The 26,479-nt window shown below is 40.6% G+C and overlaps 1 protein-coding gene across 2 annotated transcripts; it reads left to right on the top strand.

Annotated features, from left to right (window-relative positions):
* The first annotated feature begins 739 nt into the window (after positions 1 to 739).
* LOC114834950 (collagenase 3-like) lies at positions 740 to 25,039 on the top strand. Of its 2 annotated transcripts, none has more exons than XM_034292151.1 (10): positions 740 to 929; positions 1,247 to 1,491; positions 1,772 to 1,920; positions 2,691 to 2,819; positions 2,957 to 3,118; positions 23,591 to 23,726; positions 23,843 to 23,976; positions 24,199 to 24,358; positions 24,467 to 24,570; positions 24,718 to 25,039. In XM_034292151.1, the coding sequence occupies exons 1-10, from the start codon at positions 831 to 833 to the stop codon at positions 24,816 to 24,818; spliced, it is 1,419 nt and encodes a 472-aa protein (XP_034148042.1). In that variant the 5' UTR covers positions 740 to 830; the 3' UTR covers positions 24,819 to 25,039. The 2 variants fall into 2 exon arrangements, with proteins under 2 accessions (XP_034148042.1, XP_028975805.2); XM_029119972.2 differs by lacking the exons at positions 23,591 to 23,726; positions 23,843 to 23,976; positions 24,199 to 24,358; positions 24,467 to 24,570; positions 24,718 to 25,039 and adding exons at positions 3,312 to 3,447; positions 3,564 to 3,697; positions 3,769 to 3,928; positions 4,037 to 4,140; positions 4,298 to 4,684 and having other exon boundaries at positions 742 to 929.
* Positions 25,040 to 26,479: the final 1,440 nt, after the last annotated feature.

The raw sequence follows: 26,479 nt of genomic DNA, 5'->3' as shown, positions 1-26,479 counted from the left end.
ATGATGGATATAAATTCTTCCCTCTTATAGATGCAGAATGATGGAAGGATGCATACTACAAAATTGCTCTAATTTAGAATGTGAAACTTTATGTTAACAACACATATACAGTGACAGAAATGTACTATAGCTATATGAATTTACCAAATGTTTCAACATTCCCATCAAGACTTCGGATACAATCAATTCAATCATTCAAATGTATTTTCTGAAGCTCTTTTTACATCAGCAGTAATCACAAAGTGCTTATACAGATACCCAGCCTGAAATCCCAAAAAGCTAGCCACAAGAGTTAATGCACAGTGGCTTGGAAAAACTTCCAACTTGGTTCTAAACTCTAGGAGGAAACCTAGAGAGGAACCAGACTTTGAGGGGTGGCCATTCTTCTATTGACTGTGCCATGTGACGATCATAAGAGTACATTCCCTTTGGGCCATGTCAATGTTTTGCATGATCAGAAGACAAGCCGGTCATTTAATGTATGTGGGCTGTGTCCTTAAACAGAATCCAAGTCAGGTGCATAACCAGGTGGACAAGGACATGGACAATGATTTTATACGAAAACACAGTGATCCATTTATTTTTTGATTAAAGGACAACATGACAGTGTGTGATTATAGAGTAAGTTGATGTTTTTTTCTTTTGTGGTCAAACCTTCTTTATTTTGAAATATGACATCAGACAAACATGAGTTGGTTTTCCTTCCTCTTTTATTATGATGTTTTGATATTGATGATTCAGTAATATTACTTAACTCTCTGGGATTAAAGCATATATACGATGTTCCCTGGCTACACACCACACAATCCAGACATTTTTGAGGAAGAATCATGAAGACCTTCAAAATTTGCTTACTATTAGTCAATTTGGCAATAGCAGTTCACTCTTTGCCAATAACACCAAGCAAAGAAGATGAAGTTCTTGCAGAGGTATGTTTTCTGTTACAATCTTATGCCTGGAAGCTCTTTATGACTTTTTCCAACAGAAATTACTACGATGGTACAAATACATGAAACATCATTTGGCTTGGTCACGACATCAGTGTTAAAAAAATTAGATTTTCCTTTTGAAATGTAGGCAAAACATATTGCCTTGAAGTGCAGTAAACACTTTCTGTACTTAACTTAGTAAATTGTATATTTAAAATATTTCTATGAGAGCCGTGTACACTTTTTAACAATAATTCTGTAGTATGGTACCATAATTGGCTTTCATACTGACATCATGCTTTCTGTACTTACTGTAGACGTACCTGAAAAGGTTTTATAACCTGAAAGAGGAGACCGGTGCAAAAGCCAGACAGGGGCCAAGTCAGAGGAGCAGGAAGGTCCAAGAGATGCAGAAGTTCTTTGGCCTAAAGTTGACAGGAACCTTGGACTCTGAGACTTTGGTAATGATGAAGAAGCCACGCTGTGGTGTACCTGATGTTCAAATTGGGTACTTTAGCACCTTCGACAACCTGAAGTGGGAGACAAACCAGCTTACCTACAGGTGAGGGGTGAGACAGGCAAAGTTGACCATGTTAAATTGACTACTTACAGGTGACGGGTGACACATACAAAGTCAAAATGACAAAACCCATGATGTTGTCATTGAACTTCGAAAACACTCAAAAAGAAAATCAGTTGTTTGTCATTAATTTAAATTGTTTTAGTGATTTGAAGAATTCTGTTTTTGTATTTGCAAACTGTACATCAAAACTCTGCAGATGACATTATCAACATTGAAAACTGTTTTCTGATGTTGACTGTTGGTGCATTGTGTTCTTCAGGATTGAGAACTACACACCTGACATGTCTGTGGCTGAGGTGGACCAGTCCATAACGAGAGCACTACAGGTGTGGGCCAAGGTCTCCCCCCTGAGGTTCACCCGCATCAACAGTGGTACTGCAGACATCATGATCTCCTTTACAAGAGGAGGTACGCAGTCTTGATGTGATGAGTTAGGAATAGTTTGTCTTTGGGTGAAATTATTCACATTTTATATCTGTAGGCTCATGGTGTCAAGATTATTAATAAACCATTGTTCACTTAGGCCCCAGCCTTGAGTTAGTCTAACTAGCATTGTCAAAATTAAACAAGTCAAACCTTGCAACCACTATTACAAAACTTGCATTGCCAGAGGAAACTTCTTCTTAACTTTTCTCCAATATACGGCGCCCCTGACTAGGAGAACTAACTCCATTGGCTAGTTCAGCAGCATTAAATGTGAAAATCTCTGTTGAGGTGACAAATTACTAAACTTATTTTGAAGTGTTTTCGAGGAAGTTTCCTCTTGGAATGCAACCTTTTATATAAAATAATGTAGGGTTTGGATTACTTAATCAAATTAAGGTATTTTAATTACTTACATTTTGTGATTACTTCGTGAAAGAAACATTAGTAGTGTTTAAATTGTGTTTTACAGAGGAGTTTAGAAGAGTGTAGAAATTGTATGTTCCATATGGGCTATGTCTAAAGCACATTTTTCACTGGCTGTCTAGTGTCCAAAAGAAAGTGAAAATCAGTTGATGCTAAACTTCACTAAAACCATTTTTGGGTTAAATTGTATTCTTTATCAGTTTTACCACCTGCTGAAATAAAGTTGAAATAAGAAAACAAATACCTGTCTGCACAGTGATTAACAACCACAATCTGTAAGGCAAGAATAACTGAAAAAACTCACATTAAGATTTCTCCCATTTGTGTAGATCATGGTGATAACAGCCCCTTCGATGGCCCTGGTGGCACCCTTGCCCATGCGTTTGCCCCTGGCCCTAACATTGGAGGAGATGCCCAGTTTGATGAAGATGAGGACTTCAGCTTCAGCTCAATCAGAGGTAAGACCTTCTATCACAACACATTTGAATCATTTTCTATATTTACCCTGTTACAATTTTATGACAGTCCTGGGTGTAATGTCATGAAAGTTACCCCAAAAGAGTAGATGTGTAGTAACAGTATTTTCCTTATATAGGGTACAACTTGTTCCTGGTTGCTGCCCATGAGTTTGGCCATTCCCTGGGTCTCAGCCACTCTAATGACCCTGGAGCACTGATGTTCCCAATATACAGCTACACAGACCCCAGAACCTTCTCTCTGCCTCGTGATGATGTCAATGGCATCCAGGACATCTATGGTCAGTATTCAATTATAATTCTTCTTCCCTCTTTAGCCTAATATTATTGTGTTTCACTTATTTTTCCTTTTAATTGATCAATAAACAGGCTCAGGCAAAAAGCTTGCTATAATTAATCTCCATATAACTTAATAATGAGACCTAAATGTCCAATCCATACTGGAACTCTGATTAATGTCTCTGCGTCCTCCAGGCACAAACCCAGATGTGAACCCCAAACCCGGCAAGCCAGACCCTACACCCCCTTCCACTCCTGATGCCTGTGACCCCTCCCTGGTTCTGGATGCTGTTACAACACTTCGTGGAGAGAAGATGTTCTTCAAGGGCAGGTACAGACCATCATGTAACCTATGTACATGAAACGGTTTCTCAGGAAAACAAAATGGCGACCTGTTCATCTGTGATCTAGCACTACAATTTGCTAATGTCCTCTATTGATCTTCAGGTTCTTCTGGCGTAGCTACTCTCAGAACAGCCAACCAGAACAGAACCTTATCAAGACCTTCTGGCCTGAACTCCCTGAAAATATTGACGCTGCTTATGAGAGTCTCCTATCTGACAGAGTGTTCATCTTCAAAGGTATGAGAGGGTCACTTATTGCCTCAAATTATATATTGTATATTCAGTAATAATACTGTATGTTCCTGCAGGTCGTAAGGTCTGGGCTATCTCAGGTTATGATATAGTCTCTGGCTATCCCAAGTCCCTGAAAAGCATGGGCCTACCACAAACTGTAAAGAAAATTGATGCTGCCCTGTATGATGAAGGCTCTAGCAAAACCTTGTTCTTTGTTGGTGACTACTACTACAGGTCAGTGGTTTATAGTGTACTATTATAGTTCTATGTGCTATACATGTGTTGCCATCCAATATTGATTTGAGAAGTATCACAATCTCATGACTTTTTCTGTTGCAATAGTTATGATGAAGAAAAGAAAAGGATGGACCAAGGTTTCCCCAAGCGTGTGGATGAAGGGTTCCCAGGCATGACAAGCAAAGTGACTGCAGCCTTCCAAGTCCAAGGTGAGTGTGAAACAGCAATCCAAACATACAAGTGTGCCAAGCCAAGGAAAATGTTATTCTTTATAAAATATCAAAAAGTCCCCTGTTCAGTTATTTAGTATTTAATGCTTGTTAGAGTGGCATGTTGCTGACCTCTCTACCCTGACTGTCTTTTCAGAATTCACTTACCTCTTCAGTGGTCCCTTAGTGTTTGAGTATAGCATGAGCACAAGAAGACAGCTCCGTGTTCTGGGAAACAATTACTTCCTGTCCTGTTAGAACATCAACCTTCGTCTAAGTAGTAGCTGTATGGCCAATAAACAATGTAGCCATATCCCAAACTTTTTTTCTAATATAAAGAAAAAAAAGTTTAATTGAGCATTACAACAGCATTACATTTTGGCTAAGTGTTTGTTGCCCTGCTTTCTTTACATGATAGATTAATGAAACCTGCCTTTTCTTATATGCAGCTAAAGTACTAAGTAATAACCTTGAGAAGAATGTGAATAATAAGAGTTTTTTTTGTGTGTGTGGTGTGCATCTTTTAATAAATTCAGCATCTGTTCTTCATGGCAACCATGACTGGTGTATTTCCCTGTATCCTAAAACACCAGCTTTCCCCTGAATATGGATGTATTATGATAGTTTAACAGATTTGTGTTAAAAATGACTAAATATGTTTGATGACACAGATAGACAGGAGGTATTCTCATATATTTTTCTACCTTTCATTTGAAATGGAAATGTTCTGTGTGTACATGACCTTCTTACTGAACCCAGATGAATGTTTCAGAACCATGAGGTTCTACAGACGATTGCACCCCACTTAAAAAACCTGAAGCACTTAGTTATGATCACTTTAAGATAAGGAACTTAACAGGGTAGGAAATAAATCTGATATGAAATCTTTGATGCATCAATACTTTCTACTACTATGTCAGAACTATGCTTTGTGCAGACCTTCTGTGTAAGTTGGTAATTAAATAAACCAGTCCAGGAGCAGCCTACAAATTGACCACAGAGGCTGTGTCCACCTGCATCTTTTCTGAAGCACTTTTACAAAGCTGAGTTCTGCATTACGTAACTGGGAAACTTGCCCTTGATACATTTATTTTACTTTTGTATTTATTTTTACAATACACAGAAACAAAACACCAAAGTTACTTGGATTAAAAAACAAATGAATAATAATAATAATAAATAATAATATAAAATCCCAAAGTCAAAAGGGATTCTCTGTATTGAGGTTTAGATTTAGATTAAACTTTGTCATTGAACAGTACAGTACAAAAGATTGTACTTTGCAAATTGAACGCTTCTGTTCCTCACTCCAAACTTTCCTTTTTAACTTTTTTGGAAAAGCAAGGAAAAGGTGCAGTGTTCTCTTAATTCTTTCTGGAGTTGTATATATTTATTTATTTATTTGTAAAGCATATTGAATTGCTTCTATGTTTGAATTTTGCTATACAAATAAATGTGCATGCTTGCTAGGTATGTAGGTATGTATGTATTTTTAAGGAGTAGAGTACTGTAGCATGTGCAACTGAAATGCAGGGATAGCAGCAATGAGGTTCCCAAGGTAGACGTGCCTACCGGTTGGCTACAGAGCAACCAGCAAAGCACACTGTGGCACTGTTAGACAGAATGCTCTCCATTATGAAGCGGTAAAAGTTCACAAGGATCTTGGTAGACAGATGGGCCTTCTTAAGCTGCCACACCTTTTTGATCAGGGTTGAGGTGCTGAGGGACCAGGAGAGGTCCTAAGAGATGTGGACACCCAGGACTTTGAAGCTGGACACGCTCCACCTCAGTGCCATCGGTACGAACTGGGGTGTGGCTGCAGCCTTTAGATTTCCTGTAATCCACAATGAGCTCCTTGGTTTTCTGTGCATTGAGAGCCAGGTTGTTGTCAGTGCACCATGCCGCCAAGCGCTTGACCTCCTCCCTGACAACCACCGTGTTGTCGTCTGCGAACTAGACGATGGTGTTGGAACTCTATACAGGAACGCAGTCGTAGGTGAAAAGGGAGTACAGGAGGGGGGGAGTACAGAGAGGATCAGGGTGGAGGAGGTGAGGTTGTCTAACCTGACAGACTGGGGTCTGATGGTTAGGAAGTCTAAATTCCAGTTCCAGAGAGAGGCTGATCTCCAGGTCATGCAGTTTGTTGACCAGCCTAGAGGGAATGATCGTGTTGAATGCTGAGCTAAAGTCTATGAACATCATTCTCACATAGCTGTTGATTTTGTCCAGGTGAGTCAGGGCAGAGTGTAAAGCTGTGGAGATGGCGTCCTCTGTAGACCTGTTCTACTGGCTGGGAAACTGGTAGGGATCCAGGGAGGCAGGACTTAATGTGCACCAGAACTAGTCTTTCGAGGCACTTCATGATCGTGGGGGTGAGTGCATCAGGTGGAAAGTCATTCAGACTAGACACCGACAACTGTTTCAGCACTGGCACAATGGTTGCAGTCTGGAAGGACGTGGGGACCACCACCTGGGCTAGTGACAGGTAGAAAATGTCAGTGAAGACCTCGGCCAGTGAAAATCCTCAATAAAAGGATGCCAGTTATAGAACTGGGGGAGAATTTAAAGGGATAGTTCTTCTAAAAATCATAATCAAAAGTTGTTCAGGAATGCACAAAGAGTAATTTTTTCAAACCACCCATTATTCAGCTCTGTCCCCAGCTGTAATTAACGTTCTTAGCATCGTCCAAATTCATTAATGGAAACTTATCGTCACACTACAGCAAAGCTGCATTGCAAGCAGAAAACTAAATTTCTTCATTACTTTTCACCGTCATTATGTATTTTTTGACTGTTCTTCTTTGGAACTGGACAGGTGTCATGGGTGTAATTGCATATGGGAACCATGTTGGTTGCTAACTAATCGAGTCCTTACTGAGACTTCCTGGTTATCTGCCAACTGCTGGTGTCACATATTTTGAGTCATGTGAATTACAGTGGCGTCAATTCAGCTGAACTATTTGGTAAGCATGACACAGTTTAATGCAATTGACAATACACTTATGGAAACTGTACAACATCTTAAGTTGTCTACCGGCTTACAAACTTTTTAAAAGTTGTTTTTAGCAGCTTAGCAATAGAGCTACTGCAAATAGTTAACAGCTCCCTCTTAACAGGCAATTTTCCAAAGGCCTTGAAAATGAGTCATTAAGCCTGTTAAAAAAGCATAGCCTAGACCCTTGTGTAGTCAGCAACTACAGACCTATATCAAATTTAGTTTAAATGTTGCTCCTCTGCTCCCCTCATTGGTCGGTCATTGTCCCTTGTTTGTTTTGCTATTAAATATAATATATATTAAATAAAATGATGCATATATAAATATGCATCATTCTTATTTCTGTAAAGTACATTCTAATTGCATAGGCCTATCTTTATCAGACATTTTCTGAAAAATGTATATAGATAGAAAAACAAGAAACACTCTAGCTTGTAATGTGTTGAACAATTCATTATCGTAATATGCAAATTAGCTCATATTTAAGGACTTTTAGCCTCATTTGCATATTTTACTAGTTAAATAAATGAAATTTGTAATATAAACCATCCATCCATCCATCTTCTTCCGCTTATCCGGGGCCGGGTCGCGGGGGCAGCAGTCTAAGCAGGGATGCCCAGACTTCCCTCTCCCCAGACACTTCCTCTAGCTCTTCCGGGGGGACACCGAGGCGTTCCCAGGCCAGCCGGGAGACATAGTCCCTCCAGCGTGTCCTAGGTCTTCCCCGGGGTCTCCTCCCGGTGGGACGGGACCGGAACACCTTCCCAGGAAGGCGTTCCGGAGGCATCCGAAAAAGATGCCCAAGCCACCTCAGCTGACCCCTCTCGATGTGGAGGAGCAGTGGCTCTACTCTGAGCTCCTCCCGGGTGACCGAGCTTCTCACCCTATCTCTAAGGGATCGCCCAGCCACCCTGCGGAGAAAACTAATTTCGGCCGCCTGTATCCGGGATCTTGTCCTTTCGGTCATGACCCAAAGCTCATGACCATAGGTGAGAGTAGGAACGTAGATTGACTGGTAAATCGAGAGCTTCGCCTTGCGGCTCAACTCTTTCTTCACCACGACAGACCGATACATCGACTGCATTACTGCAGAAGCTGCACCGATCCGTCTGTCAATCTCCCGTTCCATCCTTCCCTCACTCGTGAACAAGACCCCTAGATACTTAAACTCCTCCACTTGAGGCAGGCACTCTCCACCAACCTGAAGTGGGCAAGCCACCCTTTTCCGACTGAGGACCACCGCTTCACACTCGGCTGCAAACCGTCCCAGTGCATGCTGAAGGTCCTGGTTAGAAGGGGCCAACACGACAACATCATCTGCAAAGAGCAGAGACGAAATCGTGTGGTCCCCAAACCTGACACCCTCCGGCCCCTGGCTGCGCCTAGAAATTCTGTCCATAAAAATTACAAACAGAACCGGTGACAAAGGGCAGCCCTGCCGGAGTCCAACATGCACTGGGAACAAGTCTGACTTACTGCCGGCAATGCGGACCAAGCTCCTGCTTCGGTTGTATAGGGACCTGACAGCCCTTAGCAAAGGACCCAGGACCCCATATTCCCCAAGCACCCTCCACAAGATGCCGCGAGGGACACAGTCGAATGCCTTCTCCAAATCCACAAAACACATGTGGATTGGTTGGGCAAACTCCCATGAACCCTCCAACACCCCGTAGAGGGTATAGAGGTGGTCCAGTGTTCCACGGCCCGGACGAAAACCACACTGTTCCTCCTGAATCCGAGGTTCTACTATCGGCCGTATTCTCCTCTCCAGAACCCTGGCATAGACTTTCCCGGGCAGGCTGAGAAGTGTGATCCCCTATAGTTGGAACACACCCTCCGGTCCCCCTTCTTAAAAAGAGGGACCACCACCCCGGTCTGCCATCCCAGAGGCACTGTCCCCGACCGCCACGCGATGTTGCACAGGCGTGTCAACCAAGACAGCCCCACAACATCCAGAGACTTGAGGTACTCAGGGCGGATCTCATCCACCCCCGGTGCCTTGCCACCGAGGAGTTTCTTGACCACCTCTGTGACTTCAGCCCGGGTGATGGACGAGCCCACCTCTGAGCCCTCATCCTCTGCTTCCTCAATGGAAGACATGTCAGCGGGATTGAGGAGATCCTCGAAGTACTCCTTCCACCGCCCGACGACATCCTCAGTTGAGGTCAACAGCTGCCCACCTCTACTGTAAACAGCGTTGGTAGGGCACTGTTTCCCTCTCCTGAGGCGCCGGATGGTTTGCCAGAATCTCTTCGAGGCCAGCCGAAAGTCCTTCTCCATGGCCTCACCGAACTCCTCCCAGGCCCGAGTTTTTGCCTCCACAACCACCCGGGCTGCAGCCCGCTTGGCCTGTCGGTACCCGTCAGCTGCCTCAGGAGTCCCACAAGCCAACCAGGCCTGATAGGACTCCTTCTTCAGCTTGACGGCATCCCTTACTTCCGGTGTCCACCACCGGGTTCGGGGATTGCCGCCTCGACAGGCACCGGAGACCTTACGGCCACAGCTCCGAGCGGCCGCTTCGACAATGGCGGTGGAGAACATGGTCCACTCGGACTCAATATCTCCAACCTCCCTCGGGATCCAGTCAAAGCTCTGCCGGAGGTGGGAGTTAAAGATCTCTCTGACAGGAGACTCGGCCAGACGTTCCCAGCAGACCCTTACAGTACGCTTGGGCCTGCCGAGTCTGTCCAGCTTCCTCCCCCGCCATCGGATCCAACTCACCACCAGGTGGTGATCAGTTGACAGCTCCGCCCCTCTCTTCACCCGAGTGTCCAAGACATACGGCCGCAGGTCAGATGAGACGACAACAAAGTCGATCATCGACCTGCGGCCTAGGGTGTCCTGGTGCCACGTGCACTGATGGACACCCTTATGCTTGAACATGGTGTTCGTTATGGACAAACTGTGACTAGCACAGAAGTCCAATAACTGAACACCACTCGGGTTCAGATCAGGGGGCCGTTCCTCCCAATCACGCCCCTCCAGGTGTCACTGTCGTTGCCCACGTGGGCGTTGAAGTCCCCCAGTAGAACAATAGAGTCCCCAGTCGGAGCACTTTCCAGCACCCCTCCCAGAGACTCCAAGAAGGTCGGGTACTCTGCACTGCCGTTCGGCCCGTAGGCACAAACAACAGTGAGAGACCTATCCCTGACCCGTAGGCGCAGGGAAACGACCCTCTCGTTCACCGGGGTAAACTCCAACACATGGCGGCAGAGCTGGGGAGCTATGAGCAAACCCACACCAGCCCGCCGCCTCTCACCATGGGCAACTCCGGAGTGGTGAAGAGTCCATCCTCTCTCAAGGAGTGTGGTTCCAGAGCCCAAGCCGTGCGTAGAGGTGATCCCGACTACCTCTAATCGGAACCTCTCAACCTCACGCACTAACTCAGGCTCCTTCCCCGCCAGCGAGGTGACATTCCACGTCCCTAGAGCCAGTTTCCGTGTCCAGAGATCGGGTTGTCTAGGCCCCTGCCTTCGACTGCCGCCCGATCCTCTTTGCACCGGCCCCTTATGGTCCCTCCTGTGGGTGGTGAGCCCACGGGAGGGCTGTAATATAAACATTTCTTGTATTTATGATTACTTGCAACTGGTAAAGTTTCTGTCTGATTAGAGTAAAGGAAATAAAATAAACTATTTAGTGTGTTACCTGGCCTTTAGTGTTTGAGTGTTAGAACATCAAGAACAATGATAATAGGTACTAGGTCTATCTAAACATTGGGAGCATTAACAGTAGAGAGGTAAAGTAAAAATGTGGTTGTTTGGTCACAATTTGGCATGGATGGGTGGACATTCGGGTAGTTAAAGAAGGTACCACGTCACATTACTCTCTAGAGACTCCTTGTGTAATTCAGGCGCCTGTGAACTCAATAGTGGTCGTAAAGCTGGGGAATGTGATAGACTCACCCTTTTTAAACCAGCGACAAGCTTCCAGGTTAAGCTTGCTGTGTGATAACAACCAACTGACCATATTTATGATATGTCCTTGGATTGGAGGAAGGAGTGTGTCAATCTTTGACTGGCAGAGGAGTTGCAGGGATGAGACAGGACCATAATCAGAAACTGGACATTACAAAATAAGGTGGGGATGAAATAATTTAGCAAAACAAAAGAGCCTACACAAATTACACTATTCTAACACCAACCCTAAATGATCAGTCCAAGCCCCAACAACAACTTATTTCTTACAGTCATATTTTAAGGCATGGAGGCAGGACACAAGTACAGAGGTTGTCATGGGCGACCGTAGTTTAATACATTTTCCAGAGAAACAAAAGGCACAAACGGCAGCAACAGCAAACACAAAAACAAACAAGAAACACTGGTGCAGGAGGATCTTTAATAGGGAGGAAAAACACATAACAGGCTACGCTCAAAACCAGAAAAAAAAAACAGAACCTCATAGTAGTCAGGCACTGTTCATGCTTCACTTCCTTCACTTTTCCTAAGAATCTGCTCTCCACCTCAACAGCGCAAATGAAAAATAAAGGGAAATACATAAGTAAAAGGGAAGGGAGGGTGAAAAGCATCTAGGTTAGGAAAGAGTGTACAGACAAGAAACAAGTTCAGGACAAGGCCTGGCACGCCTGCCCCTTTTCTACTGTAGCTGCATCCTGCATGTTGCTGCCTCCACCAGTTCTGTCTCCACAACATACCCAGACAGTCAGATTAAGACGCAAATTCATGTTTTTGCCCTTAACAGCAGTGAACCATTTCTGATCCTAATGGTCAAATTTAAGTTTGATTATTTACTGCAAGTGGACTCCGACTGTCACTCTTTAGATAATGAAATTGTGCTTCCAAGGTGCTTTAAAGATGCAGTCTGGGTCTATTACAACTCAGTTATCCATCCAATTGCAAGTTTACAAATGAGTTTTGATGACATGTGCTACATAGTACATGCATACACCATTTTAGAACGGTGTGCTATTAAACCAAGTGGCCTAACAAACCCTTTTACAACCAGTGGCTAAAAAAACTGGAATGTATCATTAAGGCTATTGTACAGTCCGATAAGGTGACCATTATTAATATATTTTTTTTAGCAAGAGCTGACAGTTTTTTTGCAAGCACTGTAGAACAGTTAAAATAATTGAAATGACTAAATGCATAATCTTTGGTATTCATGTAAAAAAATATGCTGTGTTTTATTGTAATGGTAAGAAAACACCAAAATCTGTATAATGTTTTAACAACATTTATTTAGAAATGTTCACTAATTAAAAGCATTATGCTTCCAATTTTAAGTTAGCCAGGCATACTTCCTCTGAGCAATGTTCTGTTTGAACAGACACGAGGATGCATTCTCTCGCTCTCTCGCTCTCCCGCTCTCACACACAGACACACACTTTGCTTTCTGCACAATTCCATCAACAAAAAGATGGGAGTATTGGTTCCGTCTTTCAAGTGAAATATAAAATTAATTTGTTCTTACGAGTTCTGTCATCTGCTATGTTCTCCAGTCTTACACTGCTTATATTGAAGTTCTTTGTGTAAAAAAGTAGGGGTGCTGTTCAAAACAAAGTAATAATCTATTGGATTTTGTATAATAAATCTATCAAAGCCAATTATGCATTTTCCCAAAATAATTGTATTCAATTGTGTTCCTGGAAGAGATTGGTTCCCAGTTTAGTAAATTATTTCCTTATGGTTTTGATATCGTTTCATCACAATCCATCATCAATCAATCAATCAAAATTTATTTATAAAGCGCTTTTTACAACAGCAGTTGTCACAAAGTGCTTTACAGAGACACCCGGCCTTAAACCCCAAGGAGCAAACAACAGCAGTGTTGAATTTCAGTGGCTAGGAAAAACTCCTTAAGAAGGTCGAATTTTAGGAAGAAACCTAGAGAGGACCTAGGCTCAGAGGGGTGACCAGTCCTCTTCTGGCTGTGCCGGGTGAGATATTAAGAGTCCAATTGGAATAATAAATAAATTTCTCTTGGCTAAATCCAGAGTATATTCGATTTTAGACTAGGTCAGAAGTATGACCAGGTGGACAAGGACAGGAACAGCAACGGTCCCCCCAAACCAGGTAATCCGCAGGTGTGGACCAGGACCTAATCTCCTTCTAAAATTTAAAATTGGAGGAAACTGAGAAAAGTTAGTAGTACATCCCTCGTGTCCCCCAGCACAATAATATAGCAGCGTAACACCTTGGAAACTGAGACTGATGCCTCAGATCAGAACAAGCTGCTTAATTCACATCTTTCTTCAAACAAATTTCCAACATGGGGTAAATCCAACATAAGTTCTACAAATGTCTAATTCTTCATAATCCCCTAAACAGGGCAACATGGCAAGTTGTTAAAATATTAAGTACAGTGAAGGAAAAAAGTATTTGATCTCCTGCTGATGTTGTACGTTTGCCCACTGACAAAGAAATTATAAGTCTATAATTTTAATGGTAGGTTTATTTGAACAGTGAGAGACTGAATAACAACAAAAACATCCAGAAAAACGCATGTAAAAAAATTATAAATTGATTTGCATTTTAATGAGTGAAATAAGTATTTCATCCCCTCTCAATCAGAAAGATTTCTGGCTCCCAATGTGTCTTTTATACAGGTAACGAGCTGAGATTAGGAGCACACTCAAGGGAGTGCTCCTAATCTCACCTTGTTACCTGTATAAAAGACACCTGTCCACAGAAGCAATCTATCAATCAGATTCCAAACTCTCCACCATGGCCAAGACCAAAGAGCTGTCCAAGGATGTCAGGGACAGGATTGTAGATCTACACAAGGCTGGAATGGGCTACAAGACCATCGCCAAGCAGCTTGGTGAGAAGGTGATAACAGTTGGTGCATAAAATGCAAATCAATTTAAAACATTTTTGACATGCGTTTTTCTGGATTTGTTTGTTACTATTCAGTCTCTCATTGTTCAAATAAACCTACCATTAAAATTATAGACTGAACCTTTCATTTTGTAGTGGCACAGCCCCACCTGTTGTCAACAGAAAGAACTGCTACAACATTTTTATTTTTATTTCTTGAAGATAACTTCCTATAATTTATTATCTATGAATATACCATCTTCCTAAAATGCAACTGATGTCTCCTGTAAATCACAAATGGTGGTTGTGTTGCGATACATTTGGCCTGACAATACAGTGACAGAGAGGTTTTGGGAGTTTATGGAAGTCAAAGATAAATCTGGACTCGGCGTCTCTAATAGCATCAAGGGAGTGCTGGAACCACTGAAGCTGGGGGAAAAGGTGATCGCTCAGACTTATGATGGGGCGGCTGTAATGAGTGGAAACGTCCGAGAGGTACACAGGGGCGATTCTAGGGTCAGAGCTTTAGGGGTGCTGAGCACCCAATGAGACCCACTGCCACCATCCACCCTCTTTTCACACAAAAACAAAAAATATGTTCATTGAAAAATTGGTTCAACTAACTCCAGAATGCAGATTTATTTTTTCTTTTTTTGAGACCTTTTCAAAGCTCCAGCTTAATTGTGAGAGTTCACACAGACAGCCCCCTGTAACAAACACAAAACCTTCTTCACTCGTTTTCCTGACCGTTAACTCCATGTGTCTCCTTTTGTATCAACACTTAAACTTTCTTTTATTGTCTAGTTTGATAGTCAGCCACAACTGAAAAATAACAGATATAAATCTAGGAATGAATAACAATTCATTTAAAAAGCCACAGTTAGTGTTTTCACAGATACTGGTATACAGTGATGTTTGTTTTCACCCTGGTCCAAACGCCAGGGCTTCATGTTTCCATGACGACTGACCAGAAAAGTCGCACATCATGTCATGTTTACATGAGTATCAAATGAACAATAAACTTTAACAACAGAGACACACGTATGCAATACACTGGTACGCAGTTTATTTTTGTTTCATGCTCTAGCAGTTAATAAACAGAACTGCATACATTTAAAATTAATTGGCTGAAACAGTACCTAGCCAAACCATCTTCTATCTGGAATGTTATTCCTCAACTTGTTTTTTCACAACTTTGTGGCATTCATTTTCTCTTATTGTGTAATTATGATGTATCCAAACTCCCAACTTTCATCGTCAGGTTCTCTTAGCATGGGCACTAATTTATAAACATAACTTTTCACCACAGAGATGTTTTATTTGGAACAATAAGAACATTTTATTCAAGAATACGTCTCTATTTTATGACACTTGGTTTAATAAACAAGGTCTTTTGTTCAGATATTCAGAATTTCTTTCAGAATACCACATACCAATAACCCCAAAATAATTTCATACTGTAATGGGTGTTATTCCTTCGGGCTTATGTATGCTTTTTAAAAACTGTAAATACTCCTCCCCAGTATCTACTACATCCTTTCCTAAACCTTGTGATACTCCTGTGGGTCAAACTTGTTTTTCTCAGTTGAAAGCTAAAAACTATAAAATAAGATCTTTATTTCTTAAGAATGTGATATCTGTTCCTCCTGTTATTTACTTTTGGAATAATCTGTTTGTTAACCTTAATTGGAAAAAAATCTGGTCTTTACAGCAGAAATTATTTCTCACAAATAAAGTGAAAGAAATTTCATTTAAGCTCATACCCAAGTTCTATCCTGCTAAGAAATGTATACAAAGATTTAAGTCGGATATTGAGCTAAGATGCTCTTTTTGTTTGAAGTCTGATGAAACAGTGGTTCACTTATTTTGGTCATGTCACTACACTCAGATGCTTTGGAATTATATTGATGCATTTAAGTGTAAGATTTGGCCAGGCTTCTCAATACATATGAGAAACATTATATTTGGGTACTTTGACTCAGACCCCACAAAAGAAAATATCTGTTTTGTTATTAATTTAATTATTTTCCTAAGCAAATTTTACATTCACAAATGTGATGTATACTTTCTTCTATGTTATAATTTTTTTTTTAAATACTAAAAAAATACTAAAAATAAACAGAACTGCATGCGTCTTGCGGAAGAACATTGTAACCGGCGCTACTTCTCTCCGTTAATGACTATGGACGAGTCACCCAGGTCCTGTGCAACTCCACAGCGGCGGCGACCCGCTGGACTAAAATAGTCAGAAAATAAACACTTATTATCGGTGTACCGTGATTCAGGATACTGACTCCAGTACTCACCGATATGGTTTCGGTATCGGAACAACTCTAGGTAAAAGGAAAGAAGTGTGAGACACAACTTTGGAGCAACTAGTTGATTCACAACACTACATAACGGGTTCTCACTCAGCGTGTGTTTCGCACCATTTGCTAAGCGGGGATGTTTTCATTTTCATGCTTAACACATACACTTTAAACCAAAAACTACGGAGTATGTTTTGGACATTATTTAACCTTGTCAAAGACGAACAAAAATGTTAGAATAACAACATTTCTTACTTGCTGAAGTACCCCTAAAAAGGGGCTAGCCTCGCCCATGGAGGTACATACTCTAATGAAAGAGACTCACATGCCCAGTTTGTTCACTGCTATGCTCACCAGCTGAACCAGACCTTTCAGCAACTTTGTTCAGCAAGGATGAGCATCATGGAGGATGGGATGAGGCAACCTGGTCTCAGAATGATGACGTAGACTATTTTACGTACATTTTAGGAAGGGGATTTTGTGAGATATATAACGTGCAGTAAAATAACGTCAGAATGGAAAAAAGCAGCGACCTTCCGCATCTTACACAGGAGTGCTACCCACTGCTCCACTGGGGACCTATAACTAATCCTGGCGAGTGCTGTTGTCACAACATAAGTTTGAAGTGTTTGAAGTGATTTTCTTTGTAATCCTAACCCAAACCATAAACCTAACCTTAACCCCAGTGCTGTGATAGCTAACCTTAACTCAAACCCTAACCCCAGAGCTGTGAGACATAACCTTAAACTAACCTTTTTTGTTTCCTAACTGTAGCCCAAACCTTAACCCTAACCTTAACCCTGGTGCTATGAGATCTAACCTTAAACCTAACCCCAGTGCTGTGATGCCTAACATCGACGATAAAATGCTTTTACAACATATACTAGCAACCTTGTTATTGCTGTTACTAATCAGACATTGTAAAATATCATACATTTGTCTGGCATTCTTATTCTATTTTACGTTTTAATAGCACTCGTAACATTTGATACGTTGTAATAGCGTTAGTAAGATATGTTATATTTTAATAATTTCGTAATGTATCATACATTGTAATGTAACCTAACGTAACATCACATATCATACAAAATCGGGTGCCATGGACTTTCGGAAAATAGTCTACGTAGGTTCCTGAGACCAGGTTGCATGAGGCCACCATAGGTGATGCATATGGCCTGTCAAAAAACCTATGGGCCAAGCCTTTCGATGAGTAACCAACACAGCGCCGGTAATGAAGGAGGCAAGCGACACAGTCTTCTCCCAGGTGCTGCAGAGGTTCTCAAAATGTGACCACCTGTTCGCTGCCAAGCTGGTTGACAGCTCGCTCTTCCCACAATTTGTCCAGTCATTCCTTACATCTGAGCTTGACTGTGCGGTGAAACTATGGCCTCTAGGAAATGATGAAAAGTTGAAGTCTGAGCTGACCACTCTGTACCGCCACACTGAGCTTCACACTGGTAAGACGGCCCTGTCTCTTTTAAGATCCATCCATGAGAACAACCTAGAGGAGGCTTTTGCTGAGACCGTCACTCTGTTGAAAATGATGATAACACCTATGACGACATCCGAGTCAGAGAGGAACTTTTCCACCTTGAAGAGGGTGAAAAACGTAACTTGCAATACCCTGGGACAGCCGCGACTCAACGCTTTGGCCATGTTGTCCATCGAAAGCCAGCTGATTCAGCAGCTACATGACTTAATTCCCAAAGTCATCGAAAAGTTTGCCCAGAGGAAAACTTTTCTCTTCAAGTGAGCCCTCAGCCTTGGTGAGTGAAAGCATATTTTATAATCATGCCTTTGTGGTGCTGGTCCGTGCATTGGTCATATTTTTGTGCTAGATCGATTGATATACAGTGGGGCAAAAAAGTATTTGGTCAGCCACCAATTGTGCAAGTTCACCCACTTAAAAAGTTGAGAGAGGTCTGTAATTTTCATCATAGGTACACTTCAACTATGAGAAACAAAATGAGAAAAAGATATCCAGAAAATCACATTGTAGGATTTTTTATGAATTTATTGGTAAATTATGTTGGAAAATAAGTATTTGACAACTTTAATAAAAGTTAATTTCAATACTTTGTTATTTACCCTTTGTTGGCAATGACAGAGGTCAAAGGTTTTCAGTAAGTCTTCACAAGGTTTTTACACACTGTTGCTGGTATTTTGGCCCATTCCTCCATGCAGATATCCTCTAGAGCAGTGATGTTTTGGGGCTGTTGCTGGCCAACACTTTCAACGCCCTCCAAAGATTTTCTATGGGGTTGACCCTCTAGAACCTAGAATGTGTTTGTCAGCTTGGTCTTAGAAATGAGTGCCTTAGAACACAACGGCATCAGGGGGACCTCTGCTATATGGTGTATTTCGTCTTCTGAAAGGACTTCATAGAACCAAAGACGATCATGTTTTGATGGACAGGCATCAAGGTCCGTTGGAATAAACCACTGTGGGGCTTCGTTTTAGTAACAGAAAAGACGCTAAATACTCTCATCTTGGTTTTTAAAACACATTTTGGGTTGTTGTTCTTAAAACAATGTATTATCACTTTTTTTAAAATGATTTATAATGGGACAAATCTTTACTTCTAATAAATGCACATCCACTTTAATGATAGTGTAAAAATAGTTTTCACCCTCAAATTTTTTATGTGAAACAATATGCCAGCAACACTAACACTTTAACACAAATAAACTGCATATACATTTTCCAACAATCTGTTGATTAAGGATTACATGACAGTGTGAATATGGATTAAATATGTTTCAATCATTCCTTCTTATCATTACATTGTTGTGAAACATGAAATCAGTTAGTTCTTCCTCTTGATTCATGATCGGATGATGTTGATGACTCAGTAATATTACTCAACTCTTCAGGATTTAAGTGTATATAAAATGTACCCTGGCCACACACCAAACAATCAAGACATTTATAGGGAAGAAACATGAAGACGTTCAGTCTGTGCCTACTACTTGTCAATCTGGCAATAGTGGTTTACTCGTTACTAAATACAGTGGGGAGAACAAGTATTTGATACCCTGCCGATTTTGCAGGTTTTCCTACTTACAAAGCATGTTGCAGAAACAAACATCAAGCAAAAACAACACTGCACATTACCCAAAGAACAGAGTCAGGGTGGAAGGAATTATGAACAGTTCCAAATACCAGGCAATTTTGGCACAAAACCTTCAGGAGTCCTTTAGAAAGCTGAAGATAAAGAGGAGGTTCACCTTTCAGCACGACAACGACCCAAAGCACACATCTAAATCGACAAATGCATGGCTTCACCAGAAGAAGATTAACATTTTGGAATGGCCCAGCCAGAACCCAGACCTGAATCCAATAGAACATATGTGGGGTGATCTGAAGAGGGCTGTGCACAGGAGATGTCCTCGCAATCTCAAAGATTTGGAGCGCTTTTGCAAAGAAGAGTGGGCAAATACTGCCATGTCAAGTTGTGCCATGCTAATAGACTCCTACCCAAAAAGACTGAGTGCTGTAATAAAATCAAAAGGTGAATTAGTTAAAGGGTGTGCACAGTTATGCAACCAGGTTATTGTGAGTTTAAAAAAAAAGTTTTTCAATTGAACTGTCCACGTTATAGGTCACATTAAAGGTGGAAAAGGTTCTGACATGATTTCCCTTTGTCTCATTCTTTTACATCACAAGAACCTGGCATTTTAACAGGGGTATGTAGACCTTTTATGTCCACTGTATTTAGTCTAACAGGTACATCACAGTACAGAAACACTACAGTCAAGACATTTGTATGAACTGAACAACCATTCAGTGGTCCTGGTATTCTGGGTTGCATAAGAGCAGAAGAGAACATGAGCAAAATGTCTTCTCCAGTCTTTCTCCTCTTCCCTTCACTCATCTTCTCTTTCTTAATTTCCACCTCACTCTTCTACACTCACCTTGCTTCCCTCTTTTTACTTCCTAATGTTTCCTTTTCATTCTCTTCTTCTAACTCTCCAATCTTTAATAATATGTAGTACACTATTACATTAAATACTTTGGTTAACAGATTCTTAGTCTATATAGCTATCGTTATCGTTAACGTAATTGCTACAGAATATTTTGCATATATTCTGCATATTTTACAGAATGTTGCATGCTAAAGCATTATTATTTAAGTTGGTGCCAAGGCATGAAGTATGGTCTTTGCTAAATTATATTGCACAAATATTCAATACAAAACTTTGTAGACTAAATTTGTCAGGGTATTTCTGAGGTGGGCTACAAAAAACCCAGTGAAATGTAAGCAATCCATCAATTTTGTTTCCTTTATAGGATGTGCTTCTCTCTTCAGAATTACTGTATTAATTAACGGCTTTCTAAAAATAACATAAGAACAAAATATATCCCAAGAAACAATGCATACTATAGCATACCAACCTACAATATACACGCCCTGATTGACTCTAATTTATTTAAGAAATTCAAGGAGCAATGAGAAAAACGTTAACGTAGAAAATGATTCCTATGAGAGCTTCATATATTCATCACTTTATATTCATAGCACATTAGTATGGTACCATAATTGGCTTTCATACTGACATCATGCTTTCTGTACTTACTGTAGACGTACCTGAAAAGGTTCTATAACCTGACAGAGGAGACCGGTCCAACAGCCAGACAGGGGCCAAGTCAGAGGAGCAGGAAGGTCCAAGAGATGCAGAAGTTCTTTGGCCTAAAGTTGACAGGAACCTTGGACTCTGAGACTTTGGCAATGATGAAGAAGCCACGTTGTGGTGTACCTGATGTTCAAATTGGGCACTTTAGTACCTTCAACACCCGGAAGTGGAAGACAAACTAGCTTACCTACAGGTGAGGGGTGAGACAGACAAAGTTGACCATGTTAAATTGATTGTAAGTCAAAAGATTATTGCTTAGTAATGGCAACACTAATAAAGTTGTCTTTAAACTTTGAGAATACTAAACTAAAACTAACACTATTTTCAAACATCAAGCTATACACAGAGGCACTATGAGTGATGGTCCTTTTCATGTTTAACTGATGACATTATTAACATTGAAAACTGTTTTCTGATGTTGACTGTTGGTGCATTGTGTTCTTCAGGATTGAGAACTACACACCTGACATGTCTGTGGCTGAGGTGGACCAGTCCATAACGAGAGCACTACAGGTGTGGGCCAAGGTCTCCCCCCTGAGGTTCACCCGCATCTACCGTGGTACTGCAGACATCATGATCTCATTTACAAGAAGAGGTATGCAGTCTTGATTTGAAGAGTTAAAGGAATTATTCTTGATTTGGTTGTATTTGAAGGCTTATGGTGTCAAACTCCACAATAAGCCATTGTTAAGTTCTGCCTGAAGTTAGCCTAACTAGCATTGTCAAAATGAATGAATTGAAACCATGCACTATAACACTAAGACATGAGCTACATTTAAAGACAAAATTACCTCTTAAAACACATTATGGTTGCTTCATTTACCTCAAACAACCTGCCAGTGTTTCCATCCCAATGCTTCCTTCTTATTTTTTCAAAAGAATTCCTATTTGTAATTGCAATGATACTTCCTATTTTTAAATACACATACACTTCCTACGGTTACCTGTCAATTTTGTATCGATCTGTAAAAGTATCAATCTGCATCTATTTCCTTCCCCAGAGGAAAGTCCTGGCATGTCAGGAATGCCTTCTCTCCCTCATGTGTAGCATGTACACCTGTTTGTGATTATTACCCTCACCTGTGTTCCTCATCACTGTCCCTATTTAAGTCCTTCCTTTCCTATTGGGTTTTGTCAGTTTTATTTGGTTTACACACCAGTGTAACTATTTTCTGTTTTGTGTGTTCTTAGAATTTTGTTAGGTCTTAGTTATTTTTATGAAATGTCCTCCATTCTCCCAGTGCATGTGTCCTGCCTCCTGTTGCAATGTCATAAATATTTTTGTGTCTCTTGGTAAACACAAACGCTTATCATGTGCTAGCTGGATGTATGATAAGCAGAAGATTAAAAACTAGCTGCTATAGTGAAACATTTCTAAACTCAGTTTGAACTGTTTTCAAATAAGTTTTATTGTTAAAGCTTAATATAACTTTGGATTACTCAAAATCGGTAAAGTAATGTGATTGAATAGATGTATGGATTAGTTTCCTATTAAGAGTTTTACCAATTGAAAGATATTGTCTTACAATTTCTTTAACATAAGGTTATATTCAGCTCTGGAAAAAATTAAGAGACCACTGCACCTTTCTCTTTCCTTTACAAAAAGTTGAAAAGGAAAGTTTTGAGTGAGGAACAGAAGCATTCAATTTGCAGTGGTCTCTTAATTTTAACCCTTCTGTGCCTCGTTCAAAAGTAGTCTCTTAATTTTTTCCGGAGCAGTATAGATGGCCACATACAGATTTTGTCTTTTACTTTATTGGTTATGTATACAGTGAGGGAAAAAATCATTTGATCCCCTACTAATTTTGCACGTTTTCCCACTGACAAAGAAAAGATCAGTCTATCATTTTAATGATAGGTTTATTTGAAATGTCTGGCAGGCCTTTCCTCCCACGTTACTTGAAGAGGATCTTTGTCTGCACCATGAGCACTCAGTACTAGTGTTCCAAAGCGGTCTGATCTAGGCCCTCTTCTCTTTGAAAACCAATATCCTTGGCTACGTCGCATCATCACACTGCTATGTTCACAACCTCTGAAACCTTTACTTACCAGAGTATCCAAAACATGCAATATGTTACTCCCCAACACATTTGTGGTAATCTCTGATAGCTCCTACTATGATTTCTCCCATTTGTGTAGATCATGGTGATTTCAACCCCTTCGATGGCCCTGGTGGCATCCTTGCCCATGCCTTTGCCCCTGGCCCTTACATTGGAGGAGATGCCCATTTTGATGAAGAGGAAAACTTCAGCTTCAGCTCAACCAGAGGTAAGACATTCACAACAACATGGAACATTACTTTATTTACCTTGTTACAAATGTAGGACAATCCTGGGTGTTATGTCATGAAAGTTACCCCAAAAGCGTAGATGTGTAGTTATGGCTTTTCTTATATAGGGTACAACATGTTCCTGGTTGCTGCCCATGAGTTTGGCCATTCCCTGGGTCTTGACCACTCTAATGACCCTGGAACACTGATGTTCCCAACATACAGCTACAGAGACCCCAGAACCTTCTCTCTGCCTCGTGATGATGTCAATGGTATCCAGTACATCTATGGTCGGTATTCCAATATCGTTTGTCCTTTTAATCTCTTCAGTCTAATATTGTTTTATTTCCATTTGTTTGCCTCAGAAAAAAATACATTATATGATTGATCTCCAAATAAATAAATAAATAATGAGACTTATTCATTTCATACTGGAACTTGAACGAATGTGTCTCTGCGTCCTCCAGGCCCAAACCCAGATGTGAATCCCAACCCAGACAAGCCAGACCCTACACCCCCTTCCACTCCTGATGCCTGTGACCCCTCCCTGGTTCTGGATGCTGTCACAACACTTTGTGGAGAGAAGATGTTCTTTAAGGGCAGGTACAGACCATCATGTAACCTATGTACATGAAACAGATTCTCAGGAAAACAAAATGGTGACCTGTTCATCTGTGATCTAGCACTCCAATTTGCTAATGTCCTCTATTGATCTTCAGGTTCTTCTGGCGTAGCTACTCTCAGAACAGCCAACCAGAGCAGATGCTTATCAGGACCTTCTGGCCTGAACTCCCTGAAAATATTTACGCTGCTTATGAGAGTCTCCTATCTGACAGAGTGTTCATCTTCAAAGGTATGAGACGGTCACTAATTGCCTCAAATTATTCTTGGTATGTCTGGTGTCTTGATAACATGTCTTGATAAAAACAATTGAGTCTCCAGATGAATCAAAACTAGCCCCATAAAACATTACTAACCTACAGGCTACAACATACTGTACATTAGGATCATAAACCAACCGAACCTGTTTATTTGGAGCCTGTATATTCATTAATAATACTGTATGTTCCTGCAGGTCGTAAGGTCTGGGCTATCTCAGGTTATGACATAGTCTCTGGCTATCCCAAGTCCCTGAAAAGCATGGGTCTACCACAAACTGTAAAGAAAATTGATGCTGCCCTGTATGATGAAGGCTCTAGCAAAACCTTGTTCTTTGTTGGTGACTACTACTACAGGTCAGTGGTTTATAGAGTACTATTATAGTTCTATGTACTATACATGTGTTGCCATCCAATATTGATTTGAGAAGTATCACAATCTCATGACTTTTTCTGTTGCCATAGTTATGATGAAGAAAAGAAAAGGATGGACCAAGGTTTCCCCAAGCGTGTGGATGAAGGGTTCCCAGGCATGACAAGCAAAGTGACTGCAGCCTTCCAAGTCCGAGGTGAGTGTGAAACAGCAATCCAAACATACAAGTGTGCCAAGCCAAGGAAAATGTTAGTCCTTCTTATTCATATTCCAGATTTATTTAGTATTAAATATTTGTTAGAGTGGCATGTTGCTGACCTCTCTACCCTGACTGTCTTTTCAGGATTCACTTACCTCTTCAGTGGTCCCTTAGTGTTTGAGTATAGCATGAGCACAAGAAGACAGCGCCGTATTCTGGGAAACAGTTACTTCCTGTCCTGTTAGAACATCAACCTTCGTCTAAGTAGTAGCTGTGTGGCCAATAAACAATGTAGCCATATCCCAAACTTTTTTTTTCTAATATAAAGTTGGGTTTGGTTCGATGTTACAGATTTGTTTTCTAACAAATATTCTTGTTACATCTAATTATCTATTCATGTTCCTAATTTATTTGACTTGTTTCTCGATTCAGTTTTAACCACAAAATGTAAAACTATATCAACTATATTTATTAACCCAAACAAATTTATAAATTGAATATTTAAATAAAAGTGATGATATTTTGATATCTGTGTCATAGGTTTTGTTATACTGTATTTTTAGTGGAAACATTATGAACAATAGATGTTTTTTTCCAATGCTGAACACATGTTACTTGCGTAGTTGCGTATCTCTGAAAATGCGTGAGGCAACTAGCACATGACAAACCCGCTTCTGAAGGGAAATGTCCTGACAGAGATCCTACGTGAAACCTTCATACACAATTATTCATCACTACAAAACAAGATCTACAAAAAACCTGAACACTTTACAACAGTTTTTCTCATTGAGATGATTAGATATATAGAATCTATCAAAACACGTTTATTACTGAAATCACTACATTTCTTAATTACTCAGTGTAACTGAGCATGTGGGTACTAACTACTAATAACCTACACAACCACACAAATTCTACACGGTCACTATTTTTGTTACTATGTGCATGAATTATCACAAATTTCCAGTCAGATAATTCTGAATTGGTTATATTGCTTACCAACCCAGAAGTATATTTGAAGGCACCACTTAGGTAATTTGAAAGAGAACTTTAAATTAAATATATTCAGTAATTACACTAAATATTGAAACTGTCAAATGTCTCATTTCAGAGTATGTTGGTATTAAAATATGTAATGTATTAACATTGTCTCACATTTTAAATCTTCAGCTGTAAATTGTTCACTGCAATACCTACTTAGTACTTAAGGGTGCATACTCTTACTATGGCAGTCCAGACAGTTGGTGGTACCCACATTCTCTTAGTGACTTAATCCAGTAAATGTCTCCATAACAAAACCAACTGAAAACCTACAGTAATGTAACCATAAAGCTTTTATATAAATAACATACAGTCACCACTCAGTCTGCATCAAATTAGTTCCATTCTGAACAGTTGTAATTATATTTTCAAAAACAAAAGAAAATAAAAATGAAAGAGCAGCCCAAATTCCCATGAAAACTATGTGCTTAAGAACACATCTCCATCTGCATTAAGTAAATTAAAAGAAAATGCAATACATTGTGTGTCACATTATAATTGTCAGACACAATGGAAGCCTAAACCTCATTGAAGCCAGCCACACCATGAGTATGCCCACCATCTTCACTTCTCCTGAACTCCAAACTGAATGTCAGAATGGGAAAGAAAGGTGATTTAAGCAATTTTGAGCGTGTCATGGTTGTTGGTGCCAGACGGGCCGGTCTGAGTATTTCACAATCTGCTCAATTACTGGGATTTTGACCCACAACCATTTCTAGGGTTTACAAAGCATGGTGTGAAAAGGGAAAAACATCCAGTATGCGGCAGTCCTGTGGGCAAAAATGCCTTGTTGATGCTAGAGGTCAGAGGAGAATGGGCCGACTGTTTCAAGCTGATAGAAGAGCAACTTTGACTGAAATAACCA

Source organism: Esox lucius, chromosome 5 (assembly GCF_011004845.1).
Source record: "Esox lucius isolate fEsoLuc1 chromosome 5, fEsoLuc1.pri, whole genome shotgun sequence".
In the NCBI taxonomy this organism is placed as follows: Eukaryota; Metazoa; Chordata; class Actinopteri; order Esociformes; family Esocidae; genus Esox; species Esox lucius.
This window is presented reverse-complemented; position numbering and strand designations above follow the sequence as displayed.

Bases quoted from the DNA above. Each gene is read 5' to 3' on its own strand.
- LOC114834950 (XM_034292151.1), top strand. From the start codon at position 831: ATGAAGACCTTCAAAATTTGCTTACTATTAGTCAATTTGGCAATAGCA. The intron at 2,820-2,956 runs GTAAGACCTTCT...TTCCTTATATAG, and splicing joins CAGCTTCAGCTCAATCAGAG to GGTACAACTTGTTCCTGGTT. The intron at 23,727-23,842 runs GTACAGACCATC...ATTGATCTTCAG, and splicing joins AAGATGTTCTTTAAGGGCAG to GTTCTTCTGGCGTAGCTACT.